Source organism: Oncorhynchus gorbuscha, linkage group LG11, assembly GCF_021184085.1.
Source record: "Oncorhynchus gorbuscha isolate QuinsamMale2020 ecotype Even-year linkage group LG11, OgorEven_v1.0, whole genome shotgun sequence".
Lineage (NCBI taxonomy): Eukaryota > Metazoa > Chordata > Actinopteri > Salmoniformes > Salmonidae > Oncorhynchus > Oncorhynchus gorbuscha.
In genome coordinates, this window is record NC_060183.1 from 56582873 (window position 1) to 56602644 (window position 19772).

The 19772-nt window shown below is 42.9% G+C and overlaps 1 protein-coding gene across 1 annotated transcript; it reads right to left on the bottom strand.

Annotated features, from left to right (window-relative positions):
• Positions 1-4475: 4475 nt before the first annotated feature.
• On the bottom strand, positions 4476-6115 carry tmem141 (transmembrane protein 141). The gene is made up of 5 exons (XM_046368199.1): positions 5929-6115; positions 5590-5656; positions 5389-5472; positions 5129-5236; positions 4476-4960 (listed from the first exon to the last, which is right to left on the bottom strand). Exons 1-5 carry the CDS (start codon positions 5980-5982, stop codon positions 4893-4895), a joined length of 381 nt encoding a protein of 126 aa, XP_046224155.1. The 5' UTR covers positions 5983-6115; the 3' UTR covers positions 4476-4892.
• Positions 6116-19772: the final 13657 nt, after the last annotated feature.

Sequence of the window (19772 nt, forward strand, 5' to 3'; positions counted from 1 at the left end):
CACACACACACACACACACACACTACAGTGCCCACAGTTCATCAGTGGAAGCTAAACCATGAGTGCACTGAGGGAATTATCCCTGACCCTGCTATTGTTTATCTTACTTATTAGAACCATAGGTTTACCCTCACCCCACTGGCCAACTCACACGCTCACACGCACACACATTATATATATATTTTTTTACTTGTGCTTTGTATCTCTGTCTCTCCCTTCAGCAATATCGCTGTGCATGTGGCAAACCATTTGAGAGCTGGGTCACTGCATTATTGTCGGAAGTGCTTCAAATCTTAGACTTTTATCCTAAGTTGAGTCATAATGGAAGACAAAGAAGAAGTGGAAGTACATTTAAGCGATGGAGGCTGAAGGAGGGAACAGATAGTGCCAAGTCTTTATCTCATTTAGCCTTCAGATTAGACTGTGAATGTCTATTCCCAAATAATGAAACCAATCCAATCCTCATCTATGACAAGGATTGCCTAGTGGTTAGAGCGTTGGGCCAGTAACCCGAAAGGTTGCTGGATCAAATCCCTGAGCTGACAAGGTAAAAATATGTCATTCTGCCCCTGAGCAAGGCAGTTAACCCACTGTTCCTGGGTGTTTAAGATGTGGATGTCGATTAAAGCTGCCCCCCAAATATCTCTGATTCAGAGGGGTTGGGTTAAATGCGGATGACACATTTCAGTTAAAGGCATTCAGTTGTACAACTGACTAGGTATCCCCCATTTCCAAGCCTTCATTCTGTTCCTGCTTTTCTGGTGTTTCTGGGTTTATTAAGAGGGTTTATTTAAGCACTTCTCTGGGTGTCTAAGGGAATGGACTTTGGTCACCTAGGTTCTCCAGATAATTATGTGTAAAAAGACTATTGTTTCACAGGCCTCCATTAAGAGAGAAAAACACATATTTGCACAAATTTGAAAAGGAAACTAGTTCAGCTATGCAAATGGTGTCACAGTATAGTTTAAGATACAATACAATCTCATTGTGTTCTATTTACACACATACTGATTTTTACCACCCATGAAGCTGATCCTGTGTTTTTTATAACAATAATGATGCAAAGGACTGATATCTTAGCCAAATTCTTCAGACTTCTTCAGAATGCAGTATGCATTTATAGATTGTAATGCATGTCTTGCTCTAGTCTAAGCCATCTATCAAATTCATCACGTGACAGGCGGCTTATGAACAATGTGTTCTTGTTCTTCGAAGCATTGTTAATCAGTGTATATACCAAACTACATATTAATGACACACTGTCTAGTATGTATGAAGACAGAAATATCAGACCAATTCCAATATGCCTGTTAGCACTAGCTTCAAGTATGATTTTTAATGGCCTTGAGAAAAGGAGCTTGGACCATACTACATCTTCATGTTTTACCCAGCATCAGTATATTTTGAATCCTTACAAACTCTGCTCTAGAGAAGGCTAGAAACAGTGACTAAAGTTCAGGGCAGGGTACTGGGCGAAGGCCATCTAGTGAAACTATTTAACAGTCTGACGGCCTGGAGATAGAGAATGTTTGTCTCACAGTCCCAGCTTTGATTCACCTGTACTGTCTCCGCCTTGTAGACGGTAGCGAGGTGAACAGGCTGTGGCTCGGGTGGCTGAGATCCTTGACAATCTTCAAATCAAATACAATTTTATTGGTCACATACACGTGTTTAGCAGATGTTATTGCGGGTGTAGCAAAGTGCTTGTAAAAGTGTATACCTATAGAAAGGGAGGAGCAAAATGGTGTCGTGGCCACTACTACACCGGATCAAGCTTGGTGTTATCGTTTTTGGATTATCAGCTAATGCATTGTGTGGGACGTACACATTGTGTTGAATGTCCTGAAAAGTCATTCAGAGTCAATAGAATGAGTTAAGCTGGTCATTTGGGACATGAGAAGATTAAGACACACATACGACTATATGCCGTTACTGCAATGAGACAGGACATGAGGTAGAATACACTGACTTGAAGTGTCAAATGGTCATAGTTTCACGCTCTCATGCCTCTTCTTCAACCAAATGAGCAAATCCGCACGAGAGATGTGAGTGGCTTTACATATACGTGAGCCAGCTAGTGGTGGCATGTCTAAATAATGGTGACCAAAGCCCCCTCTCCAGACTCACAGCATTTACTATATATATATATATATATATATATATATATATATATATATATATATATATATATATATATATATATATATACTGTAAGTGACAAAGGCAAACATGATCTGTTTAATGGATGTTTCAGAGATAAATCCTGTACGTCGTTAACACTAATGCTTATCACTAACAGGAAATCAACACATTGTGCTAATCTGTTTTAGCCTAATAATTTTAAACTGCTTCAGTTCAATGAACATTATGTCATGTATCATTACAGACATCTTCACATTAGCGTACCCTCGTGTGGACTTCCCTCCCCTCCGGTCATCACTTCTTTGCCATCTCTCATCAACGCAAATTCCATTGACTTTAAATTGAACAGAATTAGGCAAATCATGCAAAGTACTCACAAATGTGTTCATTTAAAAAATCCACTAAGTATTTAAAGCTATAATCATAAAATATCCTAAATAAATTGATGTAGTATTAGCCTACATAAAGTGTGAGACACATTCACCAAGTGGATGAATACAGACAGTACAGTCCTTAAAATGCAATTCTAGAAGACCTTTGTCAAACAGTTTTGTAAGGCATCCTGCTCACACCCTCTGTTGACTCAAAGTAAAGTTGAGGAGTTGCTAAATAAAGTCAATTCTGAATGAAAGAGAAACAAAGCATTATACCTAGTGATATACGGTATGTACTGTATGTTATGCTGCTAGTATAACCTTTCCCAAACTGTGTTAAATGTGCAAGAATTCTACAAAACCTCAATGATCCATACTAACCACTAGTGGCACTTTAGGAAACTATTGGTTTGTTTCAGCCGTACAGCATGCCAACCAAGGCATAAAAAATAATACTGGATCATGAGCTTAAAATTTGAATCCCCCCAAAAAGTGAAAACAAATTTGTGGAACGCTGTCAAAATGCAACATTTGCCCTCGTATCCTGCTCCAGGGATTTTTCTGCCATTGTAATCCTTGGGCGGGCCCACCTAAGCGTTTTTTCGGGTCACCTAAGTGCAAACAGTGTAAAAAAATATAAAAAAATAAGTGTAAACTTAAACGACTAAAACCAGATATAAAGTATGTTGAAAAGATAATGGACCTATATCTTTTTTAATAATATAATCTCTGGGAACTAACAATCACCAAAATAAAAACTAGACTGCAGGGAGAAAGGAAAATTACCAAAACAATTTAGCAGTATTCATTTTTTTATTGTTTAAGCAAAAGAAACTACCTTTAAAACAAAACAAAAAAATCCTCAGCTCCATGGCAGAATATGTAGAATCGTGGGAAATGAGCATTAAACCTCTTAAGGAATAGCTCCTTTTTTTAAATTTTCATCTAAAACGACATATCCAAATCTAACTGCATGTAGCTCAGGCCCTGAAGCAAGGATATGCATATTATTGGTACAATTTGAAAGGAAACACTTTGAAGTTTATGGAAATGTGAAAGGAATGTAGTAGAATATAACAATATAGATCTGGTAAAAGATAATACATCATCTTTGAAATGCAAGAGAAAGACCATAATGTATTATTCCTGCCCAGGAATAATTTAGATTTTGGCCACAAGATGGCATGTATGTAAAACATTTTTGATTAACCATTGAATGAACCATTGAATTTCTGTTCAAATTTTAAATCAAGATGCCCAAATGTGCCTATTTTGTTTATTAATAACTTTTCATGTTCAAAATTGTGCACCCTCCTCAAACAATAGCATCGTATTCTTTCACTATATTAGCTACTGAAAATTGGACAGTGCAGTTAGATTAACAAGAATTGAAGCTTTCTGACAATATCAGATATGTCTGTCCTGGGAAATGTTTTTACTTACAACCTCATGCTAATCGATTTAGCCTACGTTAGCTCTACCGTCCCGTGGAAGAGACACCAAACCCGAAGAAGTTTTAAAATGCGACATTTTCTCTCAGCTGCATTACAAAAGTCGCCCGGTACACTAGAGTGATGAGCCAAGTAAAGCCCGCCCTGGCCAAACCCTCCCCTAACCCAGACGACGCTAGGCCAATGACACAGCCTGGGATTGAACCCGGGTCTGTAGTGATGCCTCAAGCACTGCCTTAGACCGCTGCACCACTCAGGAAGCCCTAGATAAATAGCTTTAGACTCTCATCTCCAAGATGGGAGCCTCTAAAATGTGTTATAAATGTAGCCACGCTCTTTGCCACACCCCCTACCAACCACCCTTTTTGATCCAGAAAAAACCCTGCGCTCCAAATCCAAATCTCACAGCCTATTGGTCTGGAAATCTGACCCTTACTCATGTGTCAACAGTGGTTTACCTTTGAGGAGATAAAAGCTTAATGATAGACATGATTTATATTGCATTAAACCCAGTAAATCAAATTTTATTTATCACATGCGCCGAATACAACAGGTGAAGTATTTACAGGATGTGATCAAACGGACATTGTTTATTCAACCCTCAAGCCCACTCTATAACATATAATGTTTTTCCCTTACCTTTTCCATATATTAAATAAACTATGCACTATATAGTACTCATCTGGACACAAGTCAGGTTGGCCCAATCTGACAAAATGCCATGATCAATTTACAAGGTTTTCTGATCTATATAAAGGGTTCAATCACTGAACCCACGTGAAACTAAGTCCAGCATGGCAGAACATTGTTTAATGGTGACGCAGTTGAACCATAATACCTAAATAAATGTGTTTATTGATAGGGTTGAGTGGTTGAGATGTGAAGCAGAGGACTGGGGTTGCCTGTACATGAGTATGTCCTGTGGTCATTCCATCACATCTCCATATGGGGTCTTCTTAGGCCCAGCTGGTTCCTCAGGGGCAGGCTCTGCTACTGCAATACAGACAGACACAGAGAGATGTCAGAGACCTGAGAGCTGAATAAACTGCTGACCTAATGTCTACCCCTCTTATTTTGTGTCCGTCTTCACAACCGGCATTGAGATTTAGTCCACGTAGTATAGAATGGCATAGAATAGAGTAGAACCACAGCTATACTCACTGTGTGGTGTTCGGTCTGGTACTTTCCCTGTCTCTATTAGCATCCATAGGTCAGTGCACTTCATTGTCTCCCAGCGTGTCACTGCATAGCTGCCCACTGACGAAGCCGCTGAAGGGGAATAGAGAGGGCAATGAAAGGAACAAGGTGAGACAAAGAGGTAGACATGATTGACGTTTAGACAATCATTCTAAACTCTATATTACTGCAAGTTATAGCTAAACATCACATTCCGTCATTTGAGTACACAAGCACACTCTCACCTGTTGAAATCAGCAGGTTCCACTGCAAAGGATATGGAAGCCTCTTCTGAATAACTTTTTGTATGAGAAATAATCCACTTGTCCCTACAATAGAGTACAGGAAATGTTAGGGTACATGAAAGAGGCTCCACGATGCATTCATGCATGAATAAATTGCTATTAAATGAAGTGAAAACAAAGCATTGGGAGAGTGTCACTCACCCAATATAAAGGTCGCTGTCCCTTTCATGAAGGCACGAGACTGACAGGCAGCATACTGCTGTAAACCCTGAGAGAGAAGAAAGATCGCAAATGGGTTGAATACAAAATGCAATCATCATGAGAGATTATTTTATGTTCAATATGTGTCCCAGGTTAGGTAGCTCTGGTAAGAAATCTGAGAACACAACTAGCAAGGAAGGCTGTAAAACCTAGCAAATGTATATAATCGTGTTTAAAACGTCAAAACACAAAGCACGTGTAATCTACAGCTGAGCTACAGCAACCATTCAGCAGTGTCTTGCGTAAAAGGTTGAAGCAGTAAAAAGAGAAAGGACCAACCGGATGTTTTGCTGCAAGCGCATCGTCCACTTTTGTGAGTCCAAGGTTGACCATTTCGTAAATAAACACTTTAATTAAGTTTACGTATTTATTATACCACTACAATATCCAACATATACAAGCCAATGTGTACGTAACTGTTATGAGACTTGCAACTTCCGCAAAGAGTAAAACAAATCCCAAAGGGTATAATTTTATGAAGGTTTCTGTGATACTAAATGACTCACGACGCCTCGTGGTGTGGGGGCGTCAGTGCAGCTCTTAACTAATGAGGCATAAAGTGTGCATTACTGTATTCACTTTTATGGGTAGATCAATCGTATTGGTATAGTTTGTTTTCTGCTGTGTAAAGATTTGTAATTTATATATTATGCAAAAGTTTAAGATTTTAGCATACAAAAAAATGAAAAGACCCATAATCAAAACTACAATAGAACATGCTTGTCACAGTCTTGATTATTTTCTTCTCTGAACATGTAAGATTTTTCAGTGTGATCCAATGCTTTACTCTACTGGTCATAGTCAGCTTTTATTTAGGCAAGTCAGTTAAGAATAAATTCTTATTTACAATGATGGCCTACCAAAAGGCAAAAGGCCTCCTGCGGGGACGGGGCTGGGATTAAAAAATAATATTATAGGACAAAACACACATCACGACAAGAGAGACACTACAACACTACATAAAGAGAGACCTAAGACAACAACATAGCAAGGCAGCAACACATGACAAAACAGCATAGCAGCAGCACAACATGGTAGCAGCACAAAACATGGTACAAACATTATTGGGCACAGACAACCGCACAAAGGGCAAGAAGGTAGAGACAATAATACATCACGCAAAGCAGCCATAACTGTCAATAAGAGTGTCCATGATTGAGTCTTTGAATGAAGAGATTGAGATAAAACTGTCCAGTTTAAGTGATTGTTGCAGCCCATTCCAGTCGCTAGCTGCAGCTAACTGAAAAGACGACCGACCCAGGGATGTGTGTGCTTTGGGGATCTTTAACAGAATGTGACTGGCAGAACGGGTATTGTATGTGAAGGATGTGGGCTGCAGTAGATATCTCAGATAGGGGGGAGTGAGGCCTAAGAGAGTTTTATAAATAAGCAGCAACCAGTGGGTCTTGCGACTGGTGTACAGAGATGACCAGTTTACAGAGGAGTATAGAGTGCAGTGATGTGTCCTATAAGGGGCATTGGTGGCAAATCTGATGGCCGAATGGTAATGAACAGCTAGCCGCTCGAGAGCACCCTTACTTGCTGATCTATAAATTACGTCTCCGTAATCTAGCATGGGTAGGATGGTCATCTTAATCAGGGTTAGTTTGGCAGCTGTGGTGAAAGAGGAGCGATTACGATAGAGGAAATGAAGTCTAGATTGAACTTTAGCTTGTAACTTTGATATGTGCTGAGAGAAGGACAGTGTTACCATCTGACCATACTTCCAAGTACTTGTATGAGGTGACTAGCTCAATCTCTAAACCCTCAGGAGGTAGTAATCACACCTGTGGGGAGATTCTTCTTACCAAACCATATGACCTTTGTTTTGGAGGTGTTCAGAACAAGGTGAAAGGTAGAAAAAGCTTGTTGGACACTAAGAAAGCTTTGTTGTACAGCGTTTAACACAAAATCCGGGGAGGGGCCAGCTGAGTATAAGACTATCAACTGCATATACATGGAGGAGAGAGCTTCCTACTGCCTGAGCTATGTTATTGATGTAAATTGAGAAGAGCGTGGGGCCTAGGATCGAGCCTTGGGGTATTCCCTTGGTGACAGGCAGTGGCTGAGACAGCAGATGTTCTGACTTTATACACTGAACTCTTTGAGGAAGGTAGTTAGCCAACCAGGCTAAAGAGCCCTCAGAGACACCAATACTCCTTAGCTGGCCCACAAGAATTGAATGGTCTATCATATCAAAAGCTTTGGCCAAGTCAATAAAAATAGCAGCACAACATTCCTTAATATCAAGGGCAATGGTAACATAATTGAGGACCTTTAAGGTTACAGTGTCACAGTCCATAACCTGAGCGGAAACCAGATTGCATATCCGAGAGAATACTTTAGACATCAAGAAAGCCAGTCAAGCCTCCCGGGTGGCGCAGTGGTCTAAGGCACTGCATCGCAGTGCTAGCTGTGCCACCAGAGATTCTGGATTTGCGCCCAGGCTCTGTCGCAGCCGGCCGCGACCAGGAGGCTCATGGGGCGGCGCACAATTGGCCCAGCGTCGTACGGGTTAGGGAGGGTTTGGCCGGGCAGGGATATCCTTGTCTCATTGCGCATTGGTGCAGCTGGCTTCCGGGTTGGATGTGCATTGTGTCAAGAAGCAGTGCGGCTTGGTTGGGTTGTGTTTCGGAGGATGCATGGCTCTCAACCTTCGCCTCTCCCGAGTCCGTACGGGAGTTGCGGCGATGAGACAAGACTGTAACTACTACCAATTGGATAAAAATAAAAGCCAGTCAGTTGATTATTCAAGTTTTTTCAATACTTTTGATAAAAAGGGCAAAATAGAAATAGGCCTATAACAGTTAGGATCAGCTTGAGCTCCCCTTTAAATAAAGAATGAACCATGGCTGCCTTCCAAGCAATGGGAACCTCCCTAGAGTGGAGAGACAGGTTAAAAAGTTTGGAGATAGGCTTGGCAATGATAGGGGCAGCAACCTTAATTGAGAAGAAAGGGTCTAAACCATGTTTAGAAGTTTAAGAAGCTCCGAAGTTTAAGAAAATCCTTTAGCACCTCGGACTCAGTGACCACCTGCAAGGAGAAACTTTGTAGCAGGGCAGGGGAAAAAGAGGGATAAGCATCGGGGATAGTCGCGTTAGAAGGGGTGGGAGATGAGGAAATGTTGGATGGACAAGGATGCATGGCAGAGTCAAATCCTGACTTAATGAAGTGGTGATTAAAGAGCTCTGCCATGTGCTTCTTGTCAGTAACAATCACATCATCAACATTGAGGGAAATGGGCAGCTGTGAGGAAGAGGGTTTATTCTCCAGGTCTTTAACCATTTTCCAGAACTTCTTGGGGTTAGACCCACAGAGAGAGAACCGCTCCTTAAAGTAACTAACTTTGGCCTTCGAGATAGCCTGAGTGCACTTATTTCTCATTTGTCTGAACAAGAGCCAGTCAGCCTGAGTATGCATGTAAATCCGCAAGATCACTGTCGAACCAGGGGCTGAACCTGTTTTTATTTGTGAGGATAACATAGAGGAGAGGAGCCTTTTCTGCGTGTATGGAGTCATACCTTTTAGGATTGATAATAATATGAGAAAGATTTATGGAGTCCCATTGCTTTAGGACTTGGTCAGATGGTTTAAGATTGTCCCAGTTTAGGTCACCTAGCAGGACACATTCATACTTAGTGTATGGGGGCAGAAGAGAGTTTAGGGCAGGTAGGGTACAGGCAGGTGCTGGAGGAGGACGATAGCACCCAGCAACAGTCAACAAAGAGGTATTTGAAAGTTTAATACTTAAAACCAGCAAATCAAATTGTTTGGGGACAGACTTGATGGAGACAACTGAGCACTGAAGGTGACTGTTGGTAAAGATTGCCACTCCCCAACCTTTGGAAGATTTGTCTTGTCGAAAAAGGTTACAACCAGAAAGGTTAACATTAGTATTCAAAATAGTCTTCCTTAACCACGTCTCAGTAATAACCAACACATTTGGCTTGGAGCTGTGAACCCACACTTTTAATTGATCCATTTTAGGTAATAAGCTTCTAGTGCAGAAAACCCAAGCTTTTCCGAGAGCAGAAATCAGTGTAGCAGATATCAGAGCACAAGTCAGAATTGTGGCTAGCAACAGTAGATGGGTCAGGGTGTACATGCACATTTCCAGACATCATCAGCAGTAATACAATCAAGGCACAGCAGAGGACAAGGAGAGCTCTGCAGTGTTGATTTATGACATTTGAATGTGCATTAGATGACAACAAGATCATATTGTACAGCAATTTCAGTAACATTAATACAAAGCCGGAGAGAGGTGGTTAGAATAGGATGGGAGGCCAAAAGTCAGTGTAACCAATAGAGAGTCAGAGTCTCGAGTGTGGGAATAAACAGTCTGTCCCACGGTTGGGCAAACAAGAAAGTTCATAGTCAACAAAGCATGCAGGAGTCATGAGGCAAAAAACAAAATAGCAAAATGCACACGGAAAATGTTTCATATATAACGACTTGGGGCTAGTCATTGTAAGTTCAGAGTCACTCGCCCCAACAGTGCGTGTGTGCTCGATGCGAGCGAAAGCTTGGGGGTACCTGACAGGGGGAGACAGAAGGTGAACAGATCGCCAGGTGGAATCCAAGCAGCAGTGCAGCAGGCAATGGGAGTAGGTGACACACCCACTTGAGAGAAGCTTTTATTTCTGGAGGCAGATTTCTTGTAGAAAAGGCCAGTGGATGGTCTCTGAACAGCAGGAAGGGGCTTCAAAGGCCTTTGGGTTTGGGTGGGGCAGGCTGCGAGGGACTCCTGCACTTGTTGGGCCCAAAGGCCTCAACACCTCTCAGTTCACACCCCAAGTGCTAATTGAAGTTGCATCTGGTCTGTCCTAGCAAGCCTGGCAGCCTTAACTCAGCATTCAGTCCCCATAAAGTTTGGTCAAGTTTGTTGTCAGAGAATTGCTTCCTCTGATTTCGCTCTGTACTCTTGGTCCTGTTATAAGTCTGGTCCTAGAACAGAGAGGGTTATTGTTATAGGAAGGGATTTCAAAGCATAATACACGACACGACAATGAGACAGCCTACATGGAGGTCAGAAACCCGGCAATGTGGTGCCAAGATAACCTCTCGCTCAACGTCACTAAGACAATGCAACTGATTGTGGCATAGACTCTACAAGGTGCTGAAAGCATTCCACAGGGATGCCGGCCCATGTTGACTCCAAAGCTTCCCACAGTTAGTTGTCCTTCAGGTGGTAGACCATTCTTGATACACAGGAAACTTGAGTGTGAAACAGCCAGCGGCATTGCAGTTCTTGACACTAACCAGTGTGCCTGGCACCTACTACCATACCCAGTTCAAAGGCACTTAAATATTTTGTCTTTCCCATTCATCCTCTCAATGGCACAAATACACAATCCATGTCTCAATTGACCCAAGTCTTAAAAAATGCTTCTTTAACCGGTCTTCTCCCCTTATCTTCACACTCCCTAAGGTCCAGAACAGACTCCGGGAAACACACAGTACTACATGGAACTCTATTCCACGCCAAGTTACTCATGCAAGCAGTAAAATCAGATTGAAAAAAAAACACCTTATGGAACAACAAACTGTGAGGAGACACATGCTAGCACACGCACTCCACACATAATGGTATTGTTGTATGGTGCTATTGTACATTTTGTGTTGTGGATAAGTAGGGGTGTAGTAATGTTATATGATCTGTTTTATTTGCAATTTTTTATGTGATGTGCCTTAATGTTTTTGGACCCAGGGAAGAGTAGCAGCTGCCTTGGCAACAGCTAATTGGGATCCCTAATAAAATATATGGATTAAAGTGGATTTAACAAGTGACATCAATAAGGTATCATAGATTTCACCTGGACAGTCATGGAAAGAGCAGGTGTTCGTAATATGTTGTACACTCTATGTACACATCTACCTCCTTCTACCCCTGCACGTCGACTCGGTACTGGTACCCCGTGTATATAGTGGAGTTATTGTTAATCATTGGGAATTTATTTATCGTGTTATTATTTTTCTATTATTTCTCTGCATTGTTGGGAAGGGCCCAAAAGTAAGAATCACTGTTAGTCTATACCTGTTGTTTATGAAAACGTGACAAATAAAATTAGATATGATATACACTGCTCAAAAAAATAAAGGGAACACTAAAATAACACATCCTAGATCTGAATGGATGAAATATTCTTATTAAACACTTTTTTCTTTACATAGTTGAATGTGCTGACAACAACATCACACAAAAATGATCAATGGAAATGAAATTTATCAACCCATGGCGGTCTAAATTTGGAGTCACACTCAAAATTAAAGTGGAAAACCACACTACAGGCTGAACCAACTTTGATGTAATGTCCTTAAAACAAGTCAAAATGAGGCTCAGTAGTGTGTGTGGCCTCCACGTGCCTGTATGACCTCCCTACAACGCCTGGGCATGCTCCTGATGAGGTGGCAGATGGGATCTCCTCCCAGACCTGGACTAAAGCATCCGCCAACTCCTGGACAGTCTGTGGTACAACGTGGCGTTGGTGGATGGAGCGAGACATGATGTCCCAGATGTGCTCAATTGGATTCAGGTCTGGGGAACGGGCGGGCCAGTCCATAGCATCAATGCCTTCCTCTTGCAGGAACTGCTGACACACTCCAGCCACATGAGGTCTAGCATTGTCTTGCATTAGGAGGAACCCAGGGCCAACCGCACCAGCATATGGTCTCACAAGGGGTCTGAGGATCTCATCTCGGTACCTAATGGCAGTCAGGCTACCTCTGGCGAGCACATGGAGGGCTGTGCGGCCCCCCAAAGAAATGCCACCCCACACCATGACTGACCCACCGCCAAACCGGTCAAGCTGGAGGATGTTGCAGACAGCAGAACGTTCTCCACGGCGTCTCCAGACTCTGTCATGTCTGTCACGTGCTCAGCGTGAACCTGCTTTCATCTGTGAAGAGCACAGGGCGCCAGTGCCGAATTTGCCAATCTTGGTGTTCTCTGGCAAATGCCAAACGTCCTGCACGGTGTTGGGCTGTAAGCACAACCCCCACCTGTGGACGTCGGGCCCTCATACCACCCTCATGGAGTCTGTTTCTGACCGTTTGAGCAGACACATGCACAATTGTGGCCTGCTGGAGGTAATTTTGCAGGGCTCTGGCAGTGCTCTTCCTGCTCCTCCTTGCACAAAGGCGGAGGTAGCGGTCCTGCTGCTGGGTTGTTGCCCTCCTACGGCCTCCTCCACGCCTCCTGATGTACTGGCCTGTCTCCTGGTAGCGCCTCCATGCTCTGGTCACTACGCTGACAGACACAGTAAACCTTCTTGCCTCAGCTCGCATTGATGTGCCATCCTGGATGAGCTGCACTACCTGAGCCACTTGTGTGGGTTGTAGACACCGTCTCGTGCTACCACTAGAGTGAAAGCACCGCCAGCATTCAAAAGTGACCAAAACATCAGCCAGGAAGCATAGGAACTGAGAAGTGGTCTGTGGTCACCACCTGCAGAACCACTCCTTTATTGGGGGTGTCTTGCTAATTGCCTATAATTTCCACCTGTTGTCTATTCCATTTGCACAACAGCATGTGACATTTATTGTCAATCAGTGTTGCTTCCTAAGTGGACAGTTTGATTTCACAGAAGTGTGATTGACTTGGAGTTAGTTACATTGTGTTGTTTAAATGTTCCCTTTATTTGTTTGAGCAGTGTATGTAACATGCTCTGATACTCACCAACAGTGCATTCAGAAAGTATTCACACCCCTTGACTTTTTACACCCCCCCCCCCCAATCTACACATAATACCCCATAATAACAAAGCAAAAACAGGTTTAGAAATTTGTGCAAATGTATAAAAAATTAAAAACAGAAATATCACATTTACATAAGTATTCAGACCCTTTACTCAGTACTTTGTTGAAGCACCTTTGGCAGCGATTACAGCTTATCTTATTTGGTATGACGCTACAAGCTTGGCACACCTGTATTTGGAGAGTTTCTCCCATTCTTCTCTGTGGATCCTCTCAAGCGCTGTCAGGTAGGATGGAGAGCATTGTTGCACAATGGTTCAAGTCCAGGCTCATTTACTCAAAGACATTCAGAGACTTGTCCCAAAGCCACTCCTGCATTGTCTTGGCTGTGTGCTTAGGGTCATTGTCCTGTTTGACCTCTTGTCCTGTCGGTCCTCTTGGTGATAGGCAGTCTCTAATTTCGCACTTTGGAAGTGATGGCCGTTACAGTACATGTATAGGCTGTGTTGGTGGCCTCGGCTGTACGGACCTTCACCGCCACAGAGGGGCCAACCTCTTCACCAGGCCCCACTGCACACACACTCAGCTGGTACAAGGTTCCTGGGGACAGACCACCCACTATAGCCCTAGCAAATATAAATGTACAAAAGACATTTGGTGTTATGGTAAATGTTTAAGGCTGCTGTTAGTAAAATCTGCATTGACTGGAGTAGCATAATTTATCCCAGCTCTATTAGCGCTTGACCACGATACAGTTGATACACCTTGGGCTTTAACTTGCCCGCCAGTGAAACCCAACTCCGTCGCACATGAGACGCTGTGCATCCAATCACACATAGCTCCTGTGGAGGACCAGGCCTTGTCCCTCCATCCTCTGATTCTATGGCATGATTCAGAGGTAGAGTGGAGTAGTCGGAGTGAGAGTTCAATGTCCATGTTTGAGGATAAAGACAGACAAGGTCACAAGACTTAGGGTTCCAAGATAGAGAACAGTCTCTGTCCAGAAGGCTGAGGACCGAAAAAGAGTATCAGGCAATTGCTTCCACAACGATACCTTTTGATATTGGTTGACTATTTCCAATTCTACATTGAATGACACAATGTTGCATGTCCATGTAACAATTTTTATTTTTTCATTTATGTTTCTGCTAAAAATATTGACCCTTGGAGTGGGTCTATTTGGTGAAAAGGTCCCTATAATAAAGTCAGCTGACCTGCATGTGATCTCTAGCCCATTCTCAAGGAAACTCTTCTCCTAGGACACAGTGCAGGCCCCCAATGGGAGGAGTCTAGTTGTCAGGGGCAATGGCTTGGAAAACAGCTACAGGTTCCTAAGACATGAGTTCACTTCCTCCCTGAGCTCCTGGCCAATGGAGGGAGAGCTGGAGAGAGACTGGAGGGGAGTCAGAATGGGATTGAGACCACAGGAGGTTGGTAGTACCTTAATTGGGGAGGATGGGCTCGTGGTAATGGATGGAGCAGAATGGTATGAAATACATCAAACATTGTTTCCATGTGTTTGATGCCATTCGCTCCGTTCCAGCCATTATGAGCCGTCCTCCCCTCAGCAGCCTCCCCTGATTGAGAAATAAATGCAAGTAACAACAAAATGTAAATTTCATTGGTTGAGGTGTTGTTTATCCATATTGAAAAGAGTATGCAATTGTCATTTTAATGTAATTATACCACCAGTAATTGATAACTAATGGATATTGATATATAAATCAACCTTATAGTAATATGATCAATACAGTAATAGACATCCTATTGATATTAGCCTATTTTTCAAGCTATGTAATAACTGACCAACCAAGCATGCATGGCATTCGAGGTTTGTTGGAATAATCTGGTTCAACAGAGATGTTCCAGAGAGTACTGTGGTCTGAGCCAATTTTCAGTCGCTACTCGAGAAACCTGTGCTCTCACGTGTAATAATTCCAGCTGTTCGTGACAGTACTTTCACTGCCCTGTGAGAGGATGGAAAGGGTGAGGGGCTGTGCTTCAGCCAGGTATCTATCTGGCTACACTATGATAGATTGTGAAATATTTTCCATGTTCTCTAATGGTACAGTAACAGCGAGATTAATTATTCTTGATGACAGAATGAGCCAGGCGGAGTGATGGACATACATGGCAGCGAACCAGGAACTGTCCTGGTCTTCTGTTTGTAAGCGGTAAAGAAGGGAATCAAGCAGACTGGGGAAGGAGGGGCTATCCAGCACCAGATCGTGTCCATCTTCTGTTACTAGGCAACTCAATGCAAAACAGGCCGTCTGTCCCGCCTCTGGCTCAGCCACCTCACTCATCAGGGCTTGTAGACGGTGAACCTGGAGAGATTAACAAAACAATACCCCTTTGAATAACAGAGCTTGAGGTGGATTCAAAATCAAGATAACCTGTCAGTGTCAATATTTGATGAAACAATCTGAGGTAGTGAAGCAATAACACAATTCCTACTGGCATGGCATTCTGGGATCAACAGCGCAGTATCATGGCAGAGTTGTGTTTTGCCACACAAGACCTTATCCCCGTGTCCTTTCCTCTGTCCGGCTTTGTGCCGGGTGGCTTAAGGTGCTGGGGACTTCAGGGTGGCGTAACAAGCCTTGGCAGGCCACCTTACACAGAGACAGCCTGACCAGGATCAGGGCAGCAGAGTTGACTGTTCTCCCGTCCTTGGTCCAGCAGGGTCAACAGGCTGGTCAAGACCTGCCCAAACACAGCCTGATCTCTGTGTAGCCACCCACGCCCAGCCGAGCTCTCAACCTGAGAGAGAGGGATGACTCAAGACAGAGGGTTACTGGTAAGGCTGCCACACCCACACACCAAAGAGGCTAAGGCACCAGCAGCATTCATCACAATGGCTGGATCATGTCTGGTTAGGAGTTGCCCTAGCGTCCCTACAAGGCTGTTGCTGCACTTTGGAGCCATGACCTGCAGATGCTGCACAACCTCTTTCCACCAGGACTCCAAGAAGATAGGCTGCAGTACTGCAAAGCCTGAATGAGCAGGGGAAAAAACATTAACCACTGGTCAGGAGCTGTCACATTGTAAAGCCTGACATTAATATGCTTTAGAGATTATGTATGTGCGTCTCAGAACCATGATTATACAAATTACAAACAGTAGCAGTAAACATTATTTTCAGTAGTCACATTATACTCAGGCGTAGTCAAGTGAAGCCAGCTTCCAGCTTCCATATCACTTATTGGTGTGACATGGGTCAGGACAGGCCATCAGTTGTCATGTATTCTATTATTTCAGGACTTTAGTGCCTTTTATGGTTAATGTAACCTTTATTTAAAAAGGCAAGTCAGTTAAGAACAAATTCTTATTTACAATGACGGCCTACCCCAGCCAACGCTGGGCCAATTGTGCGCCGCCCTATGGGACTCCCAATCACAGCCGTATGTGATACAGCCTGGATTCAAACCAGGGACTGTAGTGACACCGCTTGCAGTGAGATGCAGTGCCTTAGACCGCTGCGCCACTCAGGAGCCCTATAAAAAGGGAGTCTAAGTTGAATGATTTGGATATGATTGCCTGTGTAGCGTTCCAACAAGATGCAGTCTGTCTTAAAATAATACCCATTTAATTATATTAACATAAGCCTTAAAATAGTCACTGGGTCAGTGCTGAGTGAGAGTTGTGGCTCAGATACAGACCTTTGAAATCCATAAAGGCTGTCCGTTAAGTCCAGTTAAATATCCACTGTGCTCAGGTGTGCAAAGATATATTGTTTTTTTGAAAGCATTGCAATCTGTCCGTTAGTGCTACGATAACACCATTCGAGCCTCTGGGCAAATTGAACCGCAATGAAGATAGACTTGTGACATTTTCTAGTAGCAGTCGCAGTGTTTTTCTGGAAAAAAATGTTTATCCTTTAACCGCTTTTTCACATAGGTCCTAATTCAATAGTGAGGGTTTCTCCCTTCTCTGCCTGGGTTGGGTTCGCTTGGGGAATATGAAGGAGAGGGAGGAGATAAACATCACAGGCTCCTTATGCTCCTATCTCTTGTCCTAGAGAGCTGCACAGTACCAGACCAGCCCACTGATCACCATGTTGACGTTGAGTAAAGGTTATTCATTCCATTTTACTTAGACACACATTAAACTGTCCAGGCTCCTTTATTTGTACATTTGCCTACTGTCACCTCTTTAGTTTATTCACACCAGCAAATAGATTTAGGCCTACATTTTCAAGAGGTAACGATCTGATTTTACAAGCTCCACAATAAATTCCCTGCTATCATTTTCTGAGCCTAACCCTGATATGCAACCCCTTCAAATTGCCCCTTTGTAAAACTATTATAGTATGCTAAATGAAAGATTGACCGTTTCGTTAATATACAGTGCATTCGGAAAGTATTGAGTCCCCTTGATTCTTCCCACATTTTGATGCATAACAGCCTTATTCTAAAATGGATTAAATATCATCTGTCAGGTTGTATGGGGAGCGTCGCTGCACTGCAGGTCTCTCCAGAGATGTTCGTCAGGTTCAAGTCTGGGCCACTCAAGGACATTCAGACGTGTCCTGAAGTTACTCCTGCTTTGCCTTGGCTGTGTGCCTAGGGACCGTCGCCCAAGTCTGAGGTCCTGCACACTCTTTAGCAGGTTTTCATCAAGGATCTCTCTGTACTTTGCTTGATTGATCATTCCTGCGATCTTGACTGATCTCCCAGTCCCTGCTGCTGAAAAACTGTTGCACCACCATGCTTCACCGTAAGGGTGGTGCCAGGTTTCCTCCAGATGTAGCGCTTGGCATTCAGGCCAAAGAGTTCAATCTTTGTTTCATCAAACCAGAGAATTATGTTTCTCATGGTCTGAGTCCTTTAGGTGCCTTTTGGCAAACACCAAGCAGGCTGTCATGTGCCTTTTACTGAGGATTGGCTTCCATCTGGCCACTCTACCATAAAGGCCTTATTGGGAGTGCTGCAGAGATGGTTGTCCTTCTGGAAGGTTCTCCCATCTCCACAGAAGAACTCTGGAGCCGTCAGAGTGACCATCGTGTTCTTGGTCACCTCCATGACCAAGGCTCTTCTCCCCCGACTGCTCAGTTTGGCAGGGCGGCCAGCTCTAGGAAGTCTTGGTGGTGCCAAACTTCTTCCATTTAAGAATGATGGAGGCCACTGTGTTCTTGGGGACCTTCAATGCAGCAGATGTTTTTGATAGCCTTCCCCAGATCTGTGCCTCGACAGAATCCTATCGCAGCGCTCTATGGACAATTCCTTTGACCCCATAGCTTGGTTTTTGCTCTGACATGCACATAGACAGTTGTGTTCCTTTCCAAATCACATCCAATCAATTGAATTTACCACAGGTGGACTCCAATCAAGTTGTAGAAACATCTCAACGATGATCAATGGAAACAGAGTGCACCTGAGCTCAATTTCAAGTCTCATAGCAAAGTGTCTGAATACTTATGTAAATAAGGTATTTCTGTTTTTATTTTTAATACATTTGCAAACATTTCCAAAAACCTGTTTTCATTTTGTCATTATGGGGTATTGTGTGTAGATTGATGAGGAGCACAAATATTTAATACATTTTAGAATAAGGCTGTAGCGTAACAAAATGTGGAAAAAGTCAAGGGGTCTGAATACTTTCTGAATGCTCTAAATGAACCAACATCATAAATCATAGGTATGTGAAGAACAGTCATTTTAGTGGTGACATACCAAGAGGGTCCCTTAAATTCCCACAAGGGTCATACATCAATGTGAAACATTTTTTCATTTTACAGTTATCCCAAACTTTAGTCTTTATTCTGATTCATGCTTTTTCCTTTACCATTTAAACTTTTTTTTAAAGACACACAATGGTCCAAACTCTCCCTTCCTCGAAAAAAAAGATAACAGTGGGGTATGTTAAAACAACTCAGTGCAGTGTTATGAACCGGTCTACATACATAACTAACAGTCAATGTGTTGCATGTATTACATCTGTCTGCTTGTTACATGCTAGATCTGCGAATGTTAGTCAAGATTCATCAACTAAAAGAAAACAGGAAGACTAATGCCATATTCAAAACAACTGGGAAATCTCAGACTTCCGACTTCAGTGCATTCAAGACAACTGCGAAGTCAGAAAAAAAATAGCTCCGACTGGGAAAGTAATTTTTAATGGTCATTGAACTCAGAATTCCAAGTCGTAAGCTGGCATCTTTCTCGAGCTCAGACTTTCCGACCTAAAGATCCCCAACGTCATGATTTGACCTGGGTTATTGCTGAATTCCCAGTTATCTTGAAATCACCTAAATCTCATTCCCATACACTTCTTCCCAAATGCGCAAAGAGCCTGGTAGACCAACGGTTCAAACTTCTCCAGCCAACACAGGAAAACCAAGAGAAACTCCCGGCGCAGAGGCATTGTGTTAATTTACCAATCATCTCCCACAACACCTTCCCCTAATTCTACCCTGTATGCCAGC